This window comes from Lygodium microphyllum, chromosome 12 (assembly GCF_053477565.2).
Source record: "Lygodium microphyllum isolate KBCC chromosome 12, Lygodium_microphyllum_v1.1.10, whole genome shotgun sequence".
NCBI lineage: Eukaryota > Viridiplantae > Streptophyta > Polypodiopsida > Schizaeales > Lygodiaceae > Lygodium > Lygodium microphyllum.
The window spans coordinates 17,527,846-17,549,393 of NC_141146.1; the positions used below are offsets into that span (position 1 = coordinate 17,527,846).

The following is a 21,548-nucleotide window of genomic DNA, read 5'->3' on the forward strand; positions in this document are numbered from 1 at the left end:
TCACATTTGGGCATCAATCGAGTGTCAAATGGCATCAACAACTAGTGCCAACCAATCATAAACATCAAATACTAATGTAACACTGCTCTTGAACTACATGTGGACTATTATAATAGTCTTGGAACTGATGTATATCAATCCAAACCCAATGCCAATGATCAAAGCCTTCAATGCCAACCTCTAGGCATGTTTGTATGCATTAGATGAACCCTTTTCAAGTGCCCAAAGCCTGGGAGAGTTACTATGGACCAAAGTGAAGCTGAGAAGTGACTTGTGATCAGCCATGCTAATGGTGCCTTCAATCCTAGAGAGGCTAGGGATCTGCAAAACAAAGCTTTGGCTAGGTGTGCGGGGTCCCAAGGACCCAGGGAAGCTCCCTCTTGAAGGGTAAATGCAACGGGAAGGTGTATGCTTCACAAGAAGCAAAGAGGCATGGCTGCCCTATTGTTCATACCCTATGAACTGAAGTAAAGTAATAAAAGAGAGCTCCAATGCCTTCAAATGAATGCCTTGAGGGTGCCCAAGAAGCCCCAATGCGAGCCCGAGAAGGATGAGACCGCGACCGAAAGCTCGAAGGTATGGATATGGCTACCAAGAGTAAAGACCAAGCAGTAGGTATTTGAATGAATGTTGAATGTGTGCCCGACCAAGTTCAAGAGCTCGATAAAGAAGGCTCTAATACCAATTGAAGGGAGGTGAGCCCTAAAGTGGAAGTACGAGCGGAAGCAAGAGCTATGGTGGAAAGAGCAAGAGCAAGAGAGAGACACATACAATGTGGGAACTCCAACAGTCACAATGTATGACTAGACTTCCCTTTATTCAAATGTCATTGAAAGAATAAAGAATGAAGTGACAATGATGGGTGCCCACTGCCTGCAGTGTGCAGGCACGGGTACTGTCAGTGTAGTAATACACGAGCAGCTAGGCAGAGGCACCTTTACCCCCAACATGATGCTCTTATCCATTATGTCAAAGAATCGGTAAAGGATGAGTACACTAACACATTTTTTTCTACGACAAAGAGAGTCATCCTATCTTGATGGATTACATGCATGTATCTATCATGATGTTAGAACGAAGAATGATCTAGCCACAAGAAACGATAGCTTGTTGGGACTATGCATAACCAAGATACATGTTCTCATGCTATCCTCAAAGGCAAGAACATGTTCATTGTGATGATCGTCCCAAGACCACCTTCACCACCAAATGGAGAGTGTTTACCTACATTATCATGCCATTTAGCTTGACAAATGCACTAGCCACTTTTCAACGGCTCGTGTACTATTGTCAAGGATATGTTGAGACAATGGCTTGAGCTATTCCTCGATGACCTCTATATCCATTCTAGCTAGGAGAAACACTTCGAAAAGCTTTAATTAGTCTTCAACGATGTTGGTAGCACCATCGCTCCTTGAATCCCTAGAAGTGCCAATTCTGGGTTAAACATGGCATCATTTTGGGCCATGTGGTATCTCAAAACAACATTGCAACAGATACAACTAAGATCAAAGTGATAATGTATCTCACACTGCCCACCACAAAAGTGTCCAATGTTTCCTTGGACATACTAGATACTACCATCGCTTTGTGTTGAACTACACTTCCATAGTGTAACCTCTTCTACAAGCTACTAGTTGCCTAGGAATGGACAGAGGAATGCCAAGTTTTATATGAAGCTTTGAAAAGGGCTCTCATGATGGCACCAATTTTAAGAGTGCCAGATTGAACAATCACTTTCCACATGCATATCGATGCATCAAAAATCGCAATTAGAGTTATATTATGCGAAATCAATGAGCATAATATAGGCCTCCTAATGAGCTTTGCCGGTAGATATCTCACAAATTTTGTCATTAATATATCTCGTATCACCACGAAGAGTGAGCAATTGGGGTTGACGATAATCTCCCCAATGCCCATTTGTTATGCATTTAGCAAGAATCCCAACTCCTCAAGGCAAACCTCACAAGATATTGGGAAAAAAACATCGTTCATATATTGGAAAACGGCCTACTAGAGAGACCTATCAAAAAAGCATTCTAGAACTTGTTTTGTACTCTCTATTTTTTACTCAAATTCCAACAGTTACATTGTTTGATTTTTACAAGTAGCTTGGGTCATGGATAGAGGCATAACTTTTGGTTACAAGGATTTTTAGGGGGAGGCACTCCCTTCTCATTGTTGCTCAAGATTTTGAGAAGGATCTCGACTCTAGATTAACCATAGATTCATTGGGCTCCAATCTAATTGCTAGCATCATTTCTTGCTTCATCTAGACCACTAGGAGATAGTCAAGCCACCATTGACCTCCAAGATAGTTCCATTGCAAAGATAATCAAGCCATCGACCTTCAAGATAGTTACACTACAAAGACTCTCTAGGATCTGTGTACTGAGATAGTTAAGCCATTGACCTCCAAGATAGTTCCACTGCAAAGATAATTGGGCCATTGACCTTCAAGATAGTTCCACTACAAAGACTCTAGTATCTGTATATTAAGATTATTCACAAGCTAAGGAGGGATGTGTTTGTGCAAACATTCTTTCAATTAGTGCCTCACAAGGTATGGCATTACTCACCAAATTGGTTTTTCACTCAACCATTATGTTTTCAACCATCCTTTATAGGACCTTTTATACTTTGTACTTTACATTAGGTTTCTCCAATGTGTTGTTAACAAATTTGCCTATTCTTGGAGAAAAGAAGTGGATCCAAGGAGGCTTGGCTCACTGTTAATGGAACTAGTTGTTATATTACCTTGGAGTCTCAAAACAAGTGTTCTCTATATCAAAAGATATGGGAGAAACCAAGTTAATTTCAAAGGGATTACTATTTGACTAGTCAATGCCATGATATTGATATGGCTTTTATGTTCAAGTTTCCAAGCAATGCCAATATTGGTAAAGGTTTCTAGGAAGCTAATTTTCAAAAGAAGACAACTAAAGTACTCCTTACTTTCCCTTTAGATATTGTTGGTTACCCTCCATGTATGTGGTATGGTTGTGGGAATGAAGAAAACTAAGGCCGCTCAACGTGATGGATTACCAATGAAGTTCTTTCGAGAAGTGTGAAAAGTATTTGTGTCGACTTACACAAAACTCGATGCGACTGGGACGATCAGATATCAAAGAAGATCAAGGAAGGAGTCATCAAGCTCATTCTCAAAACTCCTAAAAGGGAAGTATGCAACGATCAAAGACCCTTGCAATGACCCGAATCTTAACCCACCATTAGCCTTTGGATCAGAAGCATTTGTGAAGAGGGCATTCATCAGAATCTTAACCCTGGCTCAACATTGATTGCTGATGTTCAACCATGTCTTGCAAATGCTCCTATCAACAGTTGGGCTCTTGTTTGGAAAGAATGGTCTAAGAAGGTAGCATCTACTTTGATTGCTGATGTCCAAAGCTAAAATAAGGTAGCATCTAAGAATGGTCTAAGAAGCGCTTCACACAATGCCCAGTTTATAAGTTTACCGAGAGTATAGAAACTGATCTGTGACTTGCCAAAATAGAAGAAATTTGAGAGGGGGCTTCGTTTTCTCTCTGCAAAGCTGCTGCCCTTCAACATGTTCAGGGTAAATAGGTATGTTCTGACCTGATGTGAATATTACAATGATAAACAAAATCCAATATATGAAGTACAATGATTTTTGTATTGAGCTATGCATGAAAACTAATGCATGAAGCTCCTCCAAATCAGCCAATATTATAGCCCTGCATAAGACCCCAGCAAGGGTGCTACCTTGAAATGAGGTATTTACATAGTCGTGGGATTACAATCTACTCTAAAAATGCATGTGTCCATTGTCGAGTAACTTGGACATTTACTGTTTATCTTCATAGTTTAACTGATATAAGAGTTTATACTATTTTATCAAATAGGTATCAATCTTGATCCACCACCAATCTTCACATACACAATATGCTGCTCATCAAGAGCATTGAGTAGCAATGCATGCGGACCTGGTTTCACCAACTTTCTACCGTCCTTGTCTACAACACTGAGGTGTTGAAAAGGGTCTAATGGCAAAGTAACATGGCATGACTGTTGTGCTTCCAGATACACCTTCCTGAATCCCACCAATTGCTGTTTTGGAGCGCTATCATATTTTGAAAGAAGTTTGGAGTACACAAGCACTGTGTGACTCCCACTTCTATTTCCAACATTGCTGATCCTGATTGTAAGATTCAAAGCCTTACTAAAGGCCTTATCTTCTGGAACATAACACATCACTGGACTTTCATCATGGAGCTCACTCAAACAAAAGGGCAGATAAATCTCAGAGGGAGCGGAAACAATTGAATGTGTAAATTCTGTGTAACTGAGTCCAAAACCAAACTTGAAAACAGTCTCTCCCTCGTAAAAACGGTAAGTTCGTCCAGGATAACCACGAGATGGATTAGGACGCATGTGCATGTCAGTCATCGGCACACTTGCAAAATTTGCTGGATACCATGTAACAGGTAGCAGTCCACCTAGCATCAAGGGAAACTTGTTGAGTATAAGGAAAAAGATGAGACATCCTCATACAAAAAATGTGTTAATCAACCAACACCTGCTGATTATCAAGCATTTCCATTTCCATTTCCATTCTTCTTCAATGAATTAACAGACAGAGCAGAACATCTAGTAATTTGAGTGATCACACTGGGCATCTCCTCACACGAGCAGATGTTTACAATTAACATAGAATTTGATATGACACAAGTTTTAGAATAGCTACATAAACTGTTCTTATAGCATCCAATATGATTTCGAGAAACTCATTTAAGTAATGTGCTTGCAAAGCAGAAGACGTACTGCATAAGTCTCTTATTTCTAAAACCAGTGATTGGTATGCACAACTCACTTGTAACGTTACCGACTCTCCAGACAGTTATAGACCCACATAAACTCAAAGTTTTTAGCAAATATAGAACTGGTGAGAAACTCAAACATTCACTCAAACAACCAGTGAAGCAAACTGGAAGAATATGAAGCAGCATACAACATTGAGAAATTTTCATGTCTTTTGCAGACAATGAAGTCTACAAGACTATATATCATGTATGACATGTGGAACACAATTAAATGAAAAGTAAAACTACCGAACTGCTTCTCTGATTGTGCAGAAACATCATCATGTCTTGTGCCTGTCTGGCTCATTTTAGGTTCCATTTTGGGGCCCTTAACATGCTATCCATGTTTGCTAACTGGAGTGCTCACCTTCCTTGTAAGCTGTTCCTCTGGGACAGTTTTAGCAACTGAGTTAAAGCCTACTAGCTACCTATGTAGTTTACCCACTAAGCAATCTTGGTCCAGCTCAATGAAATCTATACAAGCTTGGAAATGTGCATGTGTACCCAGATTTAAGAACCCCTCAACACAACGAAGATTATTTCCATTGAAAGGTGTACATAATTTTGACTAATCACAGAGTGCCAATACTGTATCAAAACGTGGACAGGAGCAAAAACATTGATGCTTGAAGGCGGCACTTAATTTCCCGAATAACTTGTCATGTGAAATCCATGTTTACCAAGTTATAGAGAGAGAACTCCAACTGCTGCAAAACCTTTATCCAACCTAGCCACTATTGCATCTCGCAATGAAAATGTAGGTCCTGTAAATGTGACCCCCAAATATACATAGGATCTAGTGTACTCAACCATATCTCCTTCAAGAGTAAACCGATGTCCTGCTCAGGTCATCCAAGCTCATGTGATATTCAACACCATCACCTTGGTTTTTCGAAGGTTCACTGTCAATCTCCTATCCATGAAAAACGCTTCCATGCATCCATGTGCTGCAAGCCCTTGAGAGAATCCACAATCAATAAGATGGGTATCAATATGCCAGCCAAGCTTGCACTTGGTTCCCCTTATCTATCTTCTTAATCTGAGAGCTCATCAACATAGACACCAAAGAGAGTAGGTGAAAGTGGGCACCCTTGCTTTACTCCAATGGTATTGTCCAACATGTCAGAAAGCTCTCCTAGAGCATGCACCCTCCCTATCATAGATCCCCCACTATAGATCCTCTAGAGTGCCAATATCCTACAGTCAATCCATGAGCCTAGCTCGAGGCACAATGTCGAATGGTTTGCAGAAATCCACAAAGCAGCAATAATTCCTCTTCCCATGTGCCCTACCCTCCTCTATAATAGTTCTAAGAGTCAATATATGATCAAGTGTGGTAAACCCCCTCCTAAAGCTTGCCTATCCCTGTGCTCTATAAATGTCTCTCTACCCATATACTGAGCTCATCCTCTAAAAATGCATCCATATATCTTGGCCAAGTAGTGACCTATCATGATCGTCCCATAGTTTTCCATTACTATAGGATTCCCACTCTTAAAGAGTGATACAAATGATATGCTCCGTCCAACTTGCCAAAAAGCCCTCACACATGATTCAATAAAAAATGTGCCTTAACTAAGGAGCAAAAAATTCACATTCACGTGTAAAATGTTCCCCAACCAAGCCATCAAGATCTTGTGCCTTTCCAAGCTGCAATCTATGAATTGCCTCTATCGCCATGCATATAGCAAGGTATGAACTACAAGATGGATAGAGCCCCTATAGGAGAGATACAGGGGACTGGCCTTCTATATCATTATAATTTTTTGCATAGTTGTACCATGCCTTTGGTGTTGTGATATGAATACCCAGTTGCCTTTCTTGAAACATCTCCCATGCTCTCTTGTTGTCTCACCCCAAAAACAAATGGTATATCTTTGTCTCCAGTTTACCCAAACATGCTCATTTATTTCTTCACACTAGGCATTGAAAGATCAATCGAGCTTGCCTATGTGTACTATTCCCAGTAGCTATCTCATGCCTTAACTTTTTGCATGCCTCTCAACACTCCTCATCACACCAATTGTTTTGTGGGGAGGCACTTTCTAGTGGAATGGAGGAAGCCACATTATAAGGGAAGGCATGTGTCATTAATGCATGCAAAACTTCTCCCAACCTTGGCACGATTTCATCCAAAGAGCGGGTCCATAGTAAACAATCCATCATATACTCCAATTCTATATACATGAACCATCTCTTGTAGAAATTGGTATCTAGGGTATCTAGAAATTAGAGTGACAAGTGAGCTCTATCAAAAGTGGGTGTAGTGATGGAAGTGTAGAAGACTGTTGTAATAGACTGCACAACACAAGAGAAGAGAGAAAACAACACAATGAACAAAAGTTGATGAATGCTCAATGAAGAGGAGAGTGTATAGAGATGTAGACGATGCAAACTCAAACCTTTGTGCCTCAAGGACCAGGGCAGAGGTAGCTGAGAGTGGTGTCAAAGACACTAAGAACAGCTCTAAGGCTATGTTGTACTCCAGACAAATCCCAAAACACAACAATAGTCCACCAAGGATGAGATGATGTGGGTAGTAGTGGAGGAAGCAAAACACAGTCCTCCAAGAAGCAGCAAGATGCTGATGAAGACTTCAAGCAGCAAACCCAAGGTGTGCAAGCTGAAAAATGCAGCCCAGTCACGCAGCAAAATGATGATGTGACGATGAAATCAGCTGGCTGTCCACCAGGAGCAGAAATGCAGGCTGCAACTGATTGGAATGGTGGCAAACAGCAGGCAATGTTGTAGACAGTCTAGCCCGCAGTTGAGGATGACCTCCAAAGGCTGGCAATGTCCTCCAAGGCAGGGTGGCAACATCCAGCAGCTGGGTGATAGTGTAAGGCTTGGAGGATTCCCCTATTGCAGGAGGTATTTTGCTTTGCCCGAGACGAGCTAGATTTGTCAACTTTTTGTTGTCTGATTCTGAGTGTCCAATTCTACAACATCCGATTCTCAGAATTGACGTCCGAGTGACAATAGTCCAATTCCTGTAGTCCGATTCCCAACTGTCCGATTTGGACTAGTCCGACAAATTTTCGCATCCAATTGTAGGTGGTCAGTGGTGGCCGATGGCCGATCGTCCAAATCCGATTTTGTTTGTCCAATTCTCGCATCCGATCCAAAGTGGTCAATTATAGGTTGTTCGATTTTCAGAATTGAACGAGTCGAGCATCCAATCGGACAGGCAAGATGTGTCCGAGTGTCCTGGTCCAATTTTTCAAATCGAACGGTAGTGTCCGATCGGACGGGCTAGATAGGTCCAAGTGTCCGATTGCCCAAAATTGGACTCTATTGCCTGTGTTCGATTCCGAACGGCAGGAAGGTAGTGACAGCACTGAATCGATTCTACGCAATGATTTACAGTATGCAAGCCTACAAGGATTTCCAGAATGCAAGTATGGACAAAGAACAAGGTTTGTATATATCTGGTATGTGCGAAAAACGCATGTGGAAGACAATCGACCCACTAGGAGCTCTAGGTCTCTCTCTCTCTCTCTCTCTCTCTCTCTCTCTCTCTCTCTCTCTCTCTCTCTCTCTCTCTCAAGCTCTCTCTCTCATTGTTGTAGGTGAAAATGAGCTTCGCCCTTGCTCTCTGGGGTCTTAAACCCTTGTCCCGCTCAACCTTGACCTCTCTGATCTCTCCCCTTGTGACCTCAACACACTCAAGAACTCTTTTTTTGCATTTTTCCCTTATTTCTACCCTGTTTGGGCCTGTTTTACAGCAACAACCCTAAAGTGATTCACTTCAATTTCTTGATCCTATCGTACTCTAAATGCAACAAAAATCAAAACCCAAATACTGAAATGATTTATCCTACTTGCCTACTCATCAAAAACCCAAAATACTTACTTGTTTTTAAGATTAAAACCCCAAATCTCCTACCTATATTAAGCACCGGTTCTAAGATGAAACCCTACTTCGATGCTCGATTTGAAGCGTGCAAGTGCTCAAGCTTGAAACCACTGGTCCCGGCAACAGAACCAAAATGAAGTGGAGCTCACGCTCAACCGCCAAGACCCACGGACCGCTTATTGCTTCAAGCATTTTAAGCGAGCACAAATGGCTATCTCTCACCTAGCCGACACGCCTTCAATCCTACAGGGGTGTAGTGACCTTACCTTGATGCATGAATGAGTGACCTCCTCCCTCAAGCAAGCCAATAGCTCCACGATTCGAGATGCGAGCTCGAGCAACCTCAAGCCTCCTCCTTTGAGCTCCATCCTCCATAGCCGCACACAAGACAAGAGAACAGAGCAGAACAGAACAGAAGAGAAAGAGAGGAGATGATGGAGAGCTTCTCCACCATGGCCCCTCACCTTCTCACACACTCACACACTCCCTCTCTCAAGCACGCACAAGCAAGCAAGAATGAGAGAAGAAGAGAAGAAGAAAAGACTACTTTAGCCACACACCAAAGAATGAGCTTCTCATTCACTTTTTGAGTTTATATGCAAGCCCTCAATCCCTTGGGCGCCCATCCCCTTTTTACATGACCGGGAATCTTACCAAGGTCCTCTTTGCCTATTCCCTTCTGGTTACCTTATCCCTTCACCTATGCCCATCTATGTTTTACAATTCGCACAGGAGGGAGCATGGCGCCTTTGCATTATAAAATGCGCATTTGCCTTCGACCTAACCTTTGCGGTCGCCCTTGCACTTTTGGCATTTCCTCTTTTATTCCTTTGTCTGGCTGCCTTTTTCCGCATTATTCTATATTTTTGAATTTTCTTTTCCCCATCTTGCATTGGGGTTAACAACCAATGAGGGTTTTCTTAGGATGATATGTATATCAGTTCTATATGTTACTACCATGTTTGTGTATTATGTATACCCATGAACCCCAACCTTATGGCATCTTAGCACCTACAACACCCATTTAGCTTTTAGGTTTATGTCTACTGTTTCTTTTCCAAACAACTGTATCACATTACAGATGGTTCTAGCTGATGGTCTCATAGGTCATCTTGGCCTTTTGGCCTTTTGCATCTCTCTTATGTGTGAATACATAACTTGCATGCAATAAGAGAGCTCCATCCACATTTCAGTTGCCACAATTGCCATTCAGCCTAAGCAAGGGGCTTCACACTCAATAATTTATGGCTATTTTGGAACACCTACAGATACTTAGTTCACATAAGCCTATCTATGTGATTCCATGACATCCCTTACTAAAAACCATGTATGTATTAGATGATCGAATATACAGTGCAACCTCTTACCAGGATTATAGTCTCCAAAAATCACTTCAGCAATTGCTTGCCCACCGGATTCACCAGGGTAACCAGCCCAAATAATCCCCTGAATCTTGGCATCATCCCTTGCAAACAATATATCAACAGGGCCTCCAGACAGTATCACCAGTACAATAGGCCCTTTTGCAGCATCCATAACTTTTGCAATCAGATTCTGTTGATTCCCTGGTAACACCAACTCAATTCGGTCATGATCCTCCCTCTCTTGTGACTGATCCAAGCCAACAAATAATATAGTAGCATCTGCAATTGATACAATGTCCACTGCAGACTGCAATAAAGAATCAGACGTGCAGGCAATATCAACACAACCAGGCTCGAACATAATATTGCTGTACATTTGTAGACCTTGAAGTGGAGTTGTAATGCTGCATGGAGGGCCTACATCAACAGGAAAAACTGATTTTTAAAAGCATTTTCAACTTCCGTGCAGCATATGAACTGCTGAAGTAGTACTGAAATAATCACGAGCTGGGTCAAAATACCACTTCCTATTAAAAGATCACTTAAAACATTAATTAAGTAGATTATGCCATTTGAGATGTGGTGTTATCTATTTGTTGACCGAAAAATTTGCCAAGCAGTTATACCAGAAAAGAATTCATGATGTTTTTGAGGCAAAGTTCAAGCATGTCAATAAACACACCAATAAAAATCAATCTCTGGGTACCTTCAACTGTACCCGTTAAATAAGCTTAAGTAGTCACTAGCAAGAGAGACAGAAAGACAGTGGGTTACATAGAATGCAGCACTGATACACATAGAAAGGAGAGTAATGATCACTCTCTTAAACAGTATTGACTAACATTAGAAAAGAGGAGTACATATGATGCTGAAAACTGGATTAAAGTAAACTAGAAAAGTAGAAGTCTTCAACAATCTATCCCTAATTCATGCTCAAATTTACAACTCCTTTCACTGCAGGAATGTATCTGTCTAGCCTACTGCAATTCATCCTGCTTCCTAAAGCAGACTTTGACATGCTTTTTCTTAACAGATTCTTTAGGTATGGAACTCGTTAGGAGATGCAAGTTTAAGAAACTTGCAAGTTTAAGAAACTTGCAGCAGTTGACCACAAAACGTGGCCCACACTGCTATTTGTTAATGGAATGCAAACCAGATAAGGCCCTTTCTTTCTGAGGTTTGAATGATCTATTGTGGCAAGTGCACAAAAAACAGGAAGAAGGAATCAATGATTGATAATTGAAACTACAGTATGCAGCCAAGTTGTTGAAAACCATAGCTCTAACCTTGTCTGGGTTTGTTTACGAGCTTCAAACTCTTGAAGGTGACCTTGTCATATAGACACTTGGGGAGCAATCACATGGACCTCTACCTCCTGACCAACCTAGGGCTATGAGGACTATCAAGGAAGCAATAAGTATAGGAGTATCTAAGCACCTGATGGCTCATTTTCAATCCATATATCTTGCGCAAAATACCATCCATCATTTAAGGGTGGCAAGCTATCTTTCTTCTTTTAACACTTAAAATTACCATCTAGTATTTGTAAGAAGAGATGTATATGGAGCAGCCAGTAGGTTATAAGGATGTAGAGTATCCCACGTGTGTGTAGGTCAATCTAGTAGCACGCTGCACAAGACTACAACAAGAGATTTTCTGCCATCTAGCTGGACATTAATAACAATACGAGGGGAAAGGGGAGGAGCCTTCATTTCTCTTTTATAGAGGAGAGACCAAATTCCCTTATAGACCAAAAATTTGACCCACTCGTCTCTTCAATGCAACTGCTACACTTTAGAGAAGAGAACCTGCTATTCTGTATCCCATAAACCAGATCCATTGTATCCTTAATAGCAAATGAATAACACTACCTGCTTGTTACTCCAGACCAGTGACAATACGATTCTTGACTTCATGCAAAGCACCCCTAAGCGGATCATGAGCTATTTCCACTGGCAGATCTTCTAGCACCTTACCACCACATCTTCTATGTCTTGCATTGCTAAGAGAATTTCTGCTATAAACCCTAAATTTCTGTAGAAATTAGGGTTTGACAGCCACCTCAAGACTCGTGACAATAGGAGAAGGCGTCGTACATTGAATTCGGCACCTCAAATTTGTGTAGTGCAGTTGTCAAGGAATTCAGATGCCAACCCAGCCATTGTTAATTGGGGCAGCATTTGGTCAATTTGTGGTTCCAATTGTGTGAGTCTTGGGTAAAGAGTCAAGGGGCAAATGGCCCAAATTGCTTGCTAATTGTTATTACAACAAGGGGCTTTTGGAACAGCAAAGGAGATTGTGGAATCTCAACTTGTACTAGCAATCAAAGTTAAAGAGATACCGAAAGGGGCACCAATTTTGGGGCCAACAAGGTGTCCAATGTCCGAGATTATTAAGGTAAATTATGCATTTCAATTTATGCTCAATTATTAATTGCTGGAATTAAGTGCTTGATCAGATTTTACCATCCTATCCGATGAGGACGGTTGGTTTCCTTCCGTTTGGCTAGTGAAAATACCAACTCCCACATACTATTCCACTCAAGGGCTTCAAGTTCTTGCTCCATGGATCTATGCCAATGATTGCACTGTAATGCTTCTCCAATGGATGTGGGTTCCTTGTCTGCCGCCATGATATACGTCATCAACCTATAGTTGGTGCATAGAAACTTTCTTATATGCACCTGATTACATCAAGATCATCATGGCCCTTCTTGCCACTCCCACTCCTCTAGGATACCCTCCATACCTACATCTTAGAGGGTCTAATGAGCCCATCTTAATACCTACATCCAATTAGTAAAGTGGCCATCTCCTATGCCTAGCAAGTGCAAGAAGCATCCGAATAGTGGCTATCCATGTGGTAGGGGCAAAGGTGTCATCAAAATCAAGACCAAGTTCCTAAGCAAATCCCTTGGACACTGGTCGAGACCTTGTGTTTGTCCAAAGTGTTGTCACTATGTTATTTGGTCTTAAAGACCCACTTCACTCCAATCACTTTCTGTTGCTAGTGATACCAACTCCCACGTACTATTCCGCTCAAGGGCTTCAAGTTCATGCTCCATGGCTCTACACCAATGATCATGTCATAATGCTTCTCTAATGGATGTGGGGTCCCTGTCTACCATGGCATGGGTTGTCAACCTATAGTTGGTGGTAGAAACCCCCTTGTATGTGCCTGATTACAAAAAGATCGTCATGGCCCTTCCTACCACTACCACTCCTCTGGGATACCCTCGATATCTACATCTCAGAGGGTCTAATAAGCCCATCGAGGTGGAGGTCGATACTCCCCCTACTCCTCTCTCGTAGACACTATCTCTAGATCAGCCACCGTTGTGAACCATGCGGTGAAATCTCCTTCTCAAAAGCCTTAGTCTCTAACAACTCTTCCTAAACTGGCTATGGTGACCACCGGTCACCCAAATCTCCAAGAACAAGGTGCTATTCACTACCCTCTAAGGTCAAAATCTCCTCCCCAAAATGCACGTCTCTGCTGGTATAGACATCCTAAGTCTCCAAATGGCAATTGTTGCCCACGAACACCTATCATGCAGCCTTCGGATCCATCTTTCCTTACTCCTTCCACAAGATGTGGATGCACACATCACACCCAAAGATCCTGAAATAGGACATCAAACTTAGTACCAAAACACATCTTAAAAGAGTGTCATGCATGAAACTACTAACATTGAAAATCTGCTAAGGATATGTATGGCCATTGCTATGGCCTCTGCCCAAAGAGCCCAAGGCATGTTTCAATGCTCCAACATAGTCCTCACCATCTCCACCATTGTCATGTTCTTTCGCTTTACTACTCCGTTTCTAAACGGAGTGCTGGTATTGACAAATTCCTAGTGTACCCCTTGATCTACACAAAATCAAGACATTTCATGCGAGATAAACACCTCAACCTTATCATCTCTGATGGCTTTCAACTTCCACCCATATTGATATAAGCTAGTCTAAAAAGTGAAAGTAGGCTTGTGACATAAGCTATGAAATGTAGGCCCCAAGTCATCTTGCTAAAATCACCACCAATAAGCATGAGATACTTAGTTCCCTTGAGGGATTCCTATCTCATTGGACCACACAAATCAATGAAGACTAGCTCCAAGGGGACCTTGGCCCGTTGAGACACCTTATTGGGGATAGAATCGCATTGTTAGTTGTTTTCGATGCAAGATGGTATTTGGCTTACCGCAGCCTCTGTGGTAAGCCACTGACCAATCATTCACCAACCACCACCTTCCAAAGGTACTTATGGTTGAGGTGACCAAACCGAGCATGCCAAAGCTCCGTCTGGGACTAGGAAGAAAGAAGATAGGAGAAGAAAGCAGACGGGCGCATCCTTTAGCTCGTAGACAACTAATTGATGACTTCTTGACAAAGTATCTCCAAATAGGGCCTAAGCAAGGACATATGAAGGCTCGGTACAAGACTCAACAATCTCATCGCACAGCCTTGAGAATATGGAATAGCAAACAAAATAGAAAGGGTTTGCATTGAGCAGGAAGACAAAAGAACTCCATTAATGTTTTTATATAATGGAGCATTAAAAATGTAAAACATACTAAAGTTTTTATATGAGGGAGCATCCAAAATAAGATAGTAGAAAGCTCTCAAAACAGGGTTGTTTTTTTACATGATGGAGCATAGAAAATGAGATAGTGTAAATCTTCCAATAGGTTTCTAACAGTAATCTAATTCTCAAAATTTGTGTAAGTAGGAAGCCTTGCCTGCCAGCCCAAACTTTGCTCTGCTGGCAAGTGTTAAGGGCAAGATAAACACAAGATATCTTGCTGCTTTCATGATTCTTATCTAAGACAATCAAACTATACCTGCATAGTTACCAAGAAGCGAATCAGTTGAGGCATTTGCATTGGGTCCAACAACAGCTAGTTTGGTAATGCCACCTTTCGATAGTGGTAAAGTCATATTCTCATTCTTAAGAAGAACTAGGCCTTGTCTAGCTGCTTCAAGTGCAAGTTGGCGGTGGTTTATACTGCAAATTGATTCTAGGCCAATAGATCCAAACGGTTGAGCCTTTGGATCTCCATTAAACAGACCAAGTTGTACTTGAACAGTAAACAGGTTAGTCAAAGCCCGATCCACTGTTGAAACATTTAGACTGCCACTCTCAATGGCTGCTGCTGCATGCCTGGAAATATATGTTCCACAGTTCAAATCAAGCCCTGTTCCAAATCACCAAGGCAAATTTCATTCAAATAGTAAAACAATTAGGAGTACACCCAAAGCTTAACTCATGAATAGCTGAATAGCTAGTATGGTCCACCTGCATTCAAACAGTCTGCCACTGCCTCTTCTGGACTTGAAGCATAACCAACATATTCATACACCACAGCCACTGCATCACAATCTGATGTTATGTACCTGAAGCATGAACATATTAGATATCCAAAGTCAATCTGCATATCAGAAAGAAGAGCAGTTAATTCTCTAGAAAATTCAGGCATGCAAGGAAAAGGCAATGCAAAGACACCACTGGAGGAGAATGGCTCCACAATTACCCTCCTCCTGAAAATAATAATTGTTAAAACAAGCAGCACCTACAAACGAGTGTAGCCAATAGGTGAATGGATAAATGCAGATAGCATGTTTCCTGCACAAAGAATAGGCAGGTAGGCATCGACTGCAGGACATATGCCAATAGTACGACTTATCACCTAAAGTTCAAATACTTATAAAACAGCAAAATGCCTACTAGATGTGCTTAAGAATGGACAGCTGAAATTCTCACTCAAAAGAGAGATGTTCAACTGTCACAGCTCAAGCATCTTCTAGTAAATGATTACCAGCACCTTTCATCATGGAAACATGATAAATGTTGTGTGCGGAAGTATCGTTCTTGTCTGATAAGTCCACAGAATAATAACTCAATGTTCAGAGTTAGATAGTTTGATCTAGCTGCCACCTTTGACCTTCTTTAGTTGAGGATGCAAGCTATCTCTTGTCACAACAAATATTGGCAAACAAGCTAGTCAAAGTGTGTGAGTGCTGTATTTGAAGGTCCATTTGGCAAACTTGTTAGCAACACTCTCCCAAAGATACACATGCACACTGAAAACTGCCTTTGAAATCCTAAAGGGCAATAAACCTTAATTAAGCAAGCACTTAATTCAGGAAAACAGTAAATTCAGCTACTGAAAGCCACACAGAGCTAAAGCTAGAGTGTTCCTGTACCATGTGACACCAACTGATCCACAGGTGGTCAATGACTTCTCCACCTCCATTGCTGTTCTCTTATGAAATCTAGAGTTTTCAGACATCCACCTGAAGACTTCAGCCTATCCCCATGAATCCCAACACTATTCCTCTCACAAACAAAGGAATTTTTCGCAAATAGAACTGTGAGAAAGATACTTTCTCCACACAGAATTGTCCTAAAAGTGCACTATGACCGAGATCTTAGAGAAAAAGGGAGGATCTCAACCCGAGGTGCTCTAATAACCAGTCTTGAGCGGTTTAGGTCTAAATCAACAGCAAAACCTCCTGGTAATGGAGTTATGAATCTGCCCAATGGATTCCCCATGCCAAGAGGAGACGATTGGTTGTTGTCAAGACCCATGCATGTAGAACAAAGAAATTTAGCAAAACTGAGAAGAAGAGCTGAAACAACTCACGGCAGCTGAATTAGAGAGATAAAGAACTGCCAATAGCTAGATAAGTTTTCTAAATGCATCAGCTCTAAAATCCCACATGCCCTTTCAATCACAAGCTGTTGATTCTTGTTAGTAATGGAGTTCTAGAGCTGCCCAATGGATTCCCCATGCCAAGAGGAGACGATTGGCCATTGCCGTGACTCCATGCATGCCTCCATAGCTGAGAACTAAGAAATCTGCAGCAAAACTGAGGAGAACAGCTGAAACAAACTCATAGCTGCTGAACCACAGAGAGAAAGAATTGCAAATAGCCAGATAGGCTTTCTAATTGCATGCTCTATAATCCTACAAACCGTTTCAACCATGAAGGGGCTGATTGTTAATCCATTCAATCCTGAGGAGGTAGCTTGAAAATGCATAAGTCACAAAGGGCCTCCTTGGAAATTAAAATCCCAACTGCTTACTAGGCCAAATTTTCATATTAATGAGATAGTTTCACTTGAACTTTAGAAATGCACATTTAAAAGGCTTCTTTAGTCTTGCTCTTGGGCCAAAAAGCTCCTAATAGTTCCATCCCACCTTTGAGCTACCAAGCTCCTAATACTCTCAACTGACCATGCAACTAGTCACCATCCAAATATTATGTATAATTGTTAAGTTCTTTTATATTCTAGTGACATACCCCCCTCTTGAAAACATGGCAATCAACCCCAATTGCATTTGGATAGAATCCAAGAAGGCATTCCAAATAGCAAAAACCATCCAAACATTATGTATAATTGTTAAGTTCTTTTATATTCTAGTGACACGCCCCCTCTTGAAAACATTGCAATCAACCCCAATTGCATTCAGATAGAATCCAAGAAGGCATTCCAGATAGCAAAAACATGTAACCAAGTAACCAAGCAAGACTATTGTCACAAGTATGTCCGTACATGCAGTGCCACTGCATCATTATCAAAATGGCACTTATTTCACAAGCAAATAACCGAGCATACCTGAAGAAACACAAGTGTCCACTACACTGATCATGGAAGTCTCAAAGCATAAATACTGTCAACATTTAGTACTTGGATGGAATCTGTAAGATCTGTAAATAACTTCTAGAAAATTTAAGATATCTGTACCAAGAAAGTACAAGCGCCACCCCCCTCATGAGCATCAGACAATGCTTCAGATCTGCCCTCTGCTGAGCCTGATTGAGCCATAGAAAGTCCAAACTAGCTTAAAAGCATCAACCTGCAACTACTGATGTGAATTTACTAAGTCATCCTTCTCCATTCATTTCACATCAAGTGGTGCATAGTTCTGAAACTTCACCAAATAGCCATAGGAAAGTTTACCCTTGACCTTCCTTTCCTTATGTGCCAATACTTGTTCAGGAAACAAAATATCTAGTTCCTCAACCTCTCACTATCTCTCATTAGCAATATCCTTTGGCACCACCACCGAAAGGCCTAAAAAGACTCACGTAAAAAGCATTGTGAATCTTCCAATGATCAGGTAGCTTCAACCTAAAAGCTACCTGATTGATCCTTTGCATTACTGGAAAAGGCCCATAGTATTTCATATTCAGTTTAGGAAAAAGGCACTCTTTACTCTTCATTTTAACGGTGGTAAAACACATGCACTGTTGAAGACATCCTCTTTCAATCTTAATCACAATCCACACCTTGAGATCTCAAACTCTAGAATCTATGAGAGTGTGCAAATTACCTGCCCAATCAGAATCACTTCAACAAGAAAGAGTAGCCCATTCTCCATAAATGATCCCGTAGGATTAAGTCCTAAGGCCACTCTCCAATGCTCCTGAGTGGGAGTCTTCATAAAAGAAGACAACAAACCCATAACAAAAGAAATATCTGGCCAGGTGTAAAAAAGCCAGATGAGGGAGCCAACAAGACACTCCCAAGTCTGATTACACTCAATAAAATTGAGCTCTTCCTGCATGGCTTGACGCCAAATATCCTATGTAAGAGCCTCCTCAACTGTACTAGGCTCACTATCATAAAGAATCTGTGACATAAAAGCATAGTTCACACAAAGTGAACTATTCCGTTGGGCCTATAAGCAAGTTGATTTGCGTGGGCTGGTAGGAGAAGTAAGAAAGTGAGAAACATTTAAATCGCGTACGAGTTGTTGGTACCAACAAGGAATCTGAACAGGCTCATCCTGCTATGGGGGGACTGAGTAGCCTTCGATATCTATAATGCATGTCTATGGTAGAGACTCCCCCTCACCAAGGAAAGGCAAATCCTCCTCATCTAAAGAAGGCTCCCCATCTAACAGCTAAGCATCCCTAGAAGACTTCGGAAGGGAGGCCGAAGGGGTGGAAGTATGCAACGAAGAAGTAGTAGTCACATCCATCGAAGGTGGTAGGGAAGCCACGGTAGAGGATGGAGAAGGAGAAGGGGGAGGAGCCAAAGGCAAAGAAGGGATACAAAGAGGCAACTTGAAAGGGAGAAGAGGAACTAAGGGTAGGTGGTTTGCAGGGACGGGGGGTCAATCGATGGCGAAGAATCACCCGCAATAGAACGATCAATAGAATCCTCAAAGACCAAAGCCTCGTCGAATATCACATACCTACTCACCTCAAGCTTCCATGTCATCGGGTCGTAGAACCGATAGCCCTTTATAGTAGTACTGTAGCCCACAAAAACGGGGGGGTATTTTTGCCAACACTTCTCCTCGGGATGAGTGCCCTTCCTAGAGTATGAGCACTTGGGCTTCTCCTTTTTCTCATCCTTCTTGTCCTCCTGCTTTTTGTCCTTGGCTTGTGTCTTCTTCTTCTTCCCTCCACTTGTACTTGCAATAAATGCCTTGGTGGAGCCAAAGCCACTAGCCCCAACCTCTCTAAGATGCTTGTCGTGCTCCAAGACAAGCAGTGAAAGCTCCTTCGATAAGAGTGTCTCTTAGGTCCTCGATGTGATAAGGCTAGTATAGAAGACATTGAATCGAGAAGATGGCAAATGAGTCAAAAGGATCATAGCCATGTCTTCAGAGGATATCATCCGACCAAGAGAGGCAAGCTCATCTCTCATGTCCTCCATCTTCATGATATGCTCTTTAATAGAGAAGGAATCATCAAGGCTAAGCATCCACAACTTCTTCTCAAGGGAAATCTTGTGGGCAAACATCTTGTCTTGATACAAAGATGCAAGCTTCTTCCACACTTCCACCGTAGTCTTCAACCTGTGAATATGCACAAGGATAGAATCCTACAAACTCATAAATAGAAAGAAGCAGGCTTGAGAGTTGAGCCGATCCCACAAGGCTACTCGGTCCATATAAGTCCCATTTGTTGGACCCCCCTTAGGATGGGAAATGGAATATGGAACAAAAGCCCAAAGATCAAAGGTGTCGATTGTGCACTCCACCTTACACGACCACAACGAATAGTTTGAACCATCAAGTTTGTGTTCTTTGGGTAATGAAGGTAAGACATGCACTTATATCTGTAGGGACCGGTTAGGCACGGAGATCGAGGCAGACAGACCTTACGCGCAGAGAGAGACAGAGAGTGCGAAAGAGCAGAGTAGACACTGAGCACGTTTTTAGGTACAATGACAAGTGTATCACTTTAGGTTTTCTAGATAGATATATGTATGAAAGTACAATGTGCTAAGGGTGTGTTAAACCCGTGCAGATATAAAAGGCACGATGGCCCTTTATTCCCAACACCCTCCCACCTAAAGCCAATGTGCCTTAAGAGGAGAAAAGAATCAGCTAAGTCTAGGTATGTACAAAGCTGAAATACATATATCTATCCAACTCCCATCATCTATCAACAATGAGCAAACCGCTCTGCTGGAAGACCCTTCGTGAGAAGGTCTGCAGAATTATCATCTATATGCACTTTGACAAACTCAATGCTCTTGATGTCAAGTACATCTCTAATGAAGTGGTACTTCACCGGTATGTGCTTTGTCTTTGCATGAAAGACAGGATTCCGTGCTAGCATGATAGCACTCTGACTATCACAATGGAAAACAGGTAACTCTATGATGCCAAGCTCTCCCACCAGACGTGAAAGCCATAAAGCCTCCTTGCATGCCGCTTGGAGATCCAAGAGACTGCTCCTCCTGTGAAAGTAAACACATACCCAGAAGTGGACATCCTGTAGTCCGCATGACCATCATAGTCTGCATCCGTAAAGCCAACAACAGATGCCTTCTGCTTTCCAAACCAGATGCACAACTCCTTTGTGGCTTTGAGGTATCTCATAATACCTTTCACTGCATCCCAATGCTTCTTGCCAGGGGTTGCCATGTATCTGCTAACCACTCCCACTGCAAAAGCAATGTCAAGACGTGTAGCAACCATAGCATACATCAAACTGCCAACAGCTAAAGCATATGGTATCTCGACCATTTCCGCCTTCTCATCATCAAATGTAGGACTATCCTCTGCACTGAAGTTCACATATGGAGGCAATGGAACCCCAATTGATTTCCCCCCCTCCATATTGAAACGCTGCAAAACTTTGGAGATATACTCCTCCTGAGATAGATAGAGTAAGCCTTTCGATCTATCTCTCAGTATTCGCATGCCAAGGATGTGATTTGCATCACCAAGATCCTTCATGTCAAAGCTACCATGAAGACTTTGCTTCAATGAATCCAAGGCATGACTGGATATCCCTGCCAGCAATCAACATGTCATCAACATACAAAACCAAGATAATCAGACTGCCATCTATTGCCTTCTTGGTGTACAAGTAGTGATCCACTTGACTTCTATGAAAGCCTTGGGACTGCATGAATGTATCAAAATTATGATACCATTCTCTTGGTACTTATTTCAGCCCATACAAACTTCTTTTGAGTTTAGATACCTTTTTTCCTTCCCTTGTTTAACAAACC

General features: G+C 41.8%; 1 protein-coding gene across 1 annotated transcript in view; it reads right to left on the reverse strand.

The window, feature by feature from the left end:
• Positions 1 to 3,601: 3,601 nt before the first annotated feature.
• Positions 3,602 to 21,548, reverse strand: part of LOC148027495 (Glycosyl hydrolase family protein) — a 63,873-nt gene continuing 45,926 nt past the window's right edge. Inside the window, exons 4-7 of the mRNA XM_087689218.1 lie at positions 15,360 to 15,457; positions 14,905 to 15,258; positions 10,068 to 10,481; positions 3,602 to 4,481 (exon numbers count right to left, since the gene is read on the reverse strand). Coding sequence (XP_087545344.1) covers positions 3,880 to 4,481; positions 10,068 to 10,481; positions 14,905 to 15,258; positions 15,360 to 15,457 — 1,468 coding nt within the window. The 3' untranslated portion in view covers positions 3,602 to 3,879. The remainder of the gene's footprint in view (positions 4,482 to 10,067; positions 10,482 to 14,904; positions 15,259 to 15,359; positions 15,458 to 21,548) is intronic.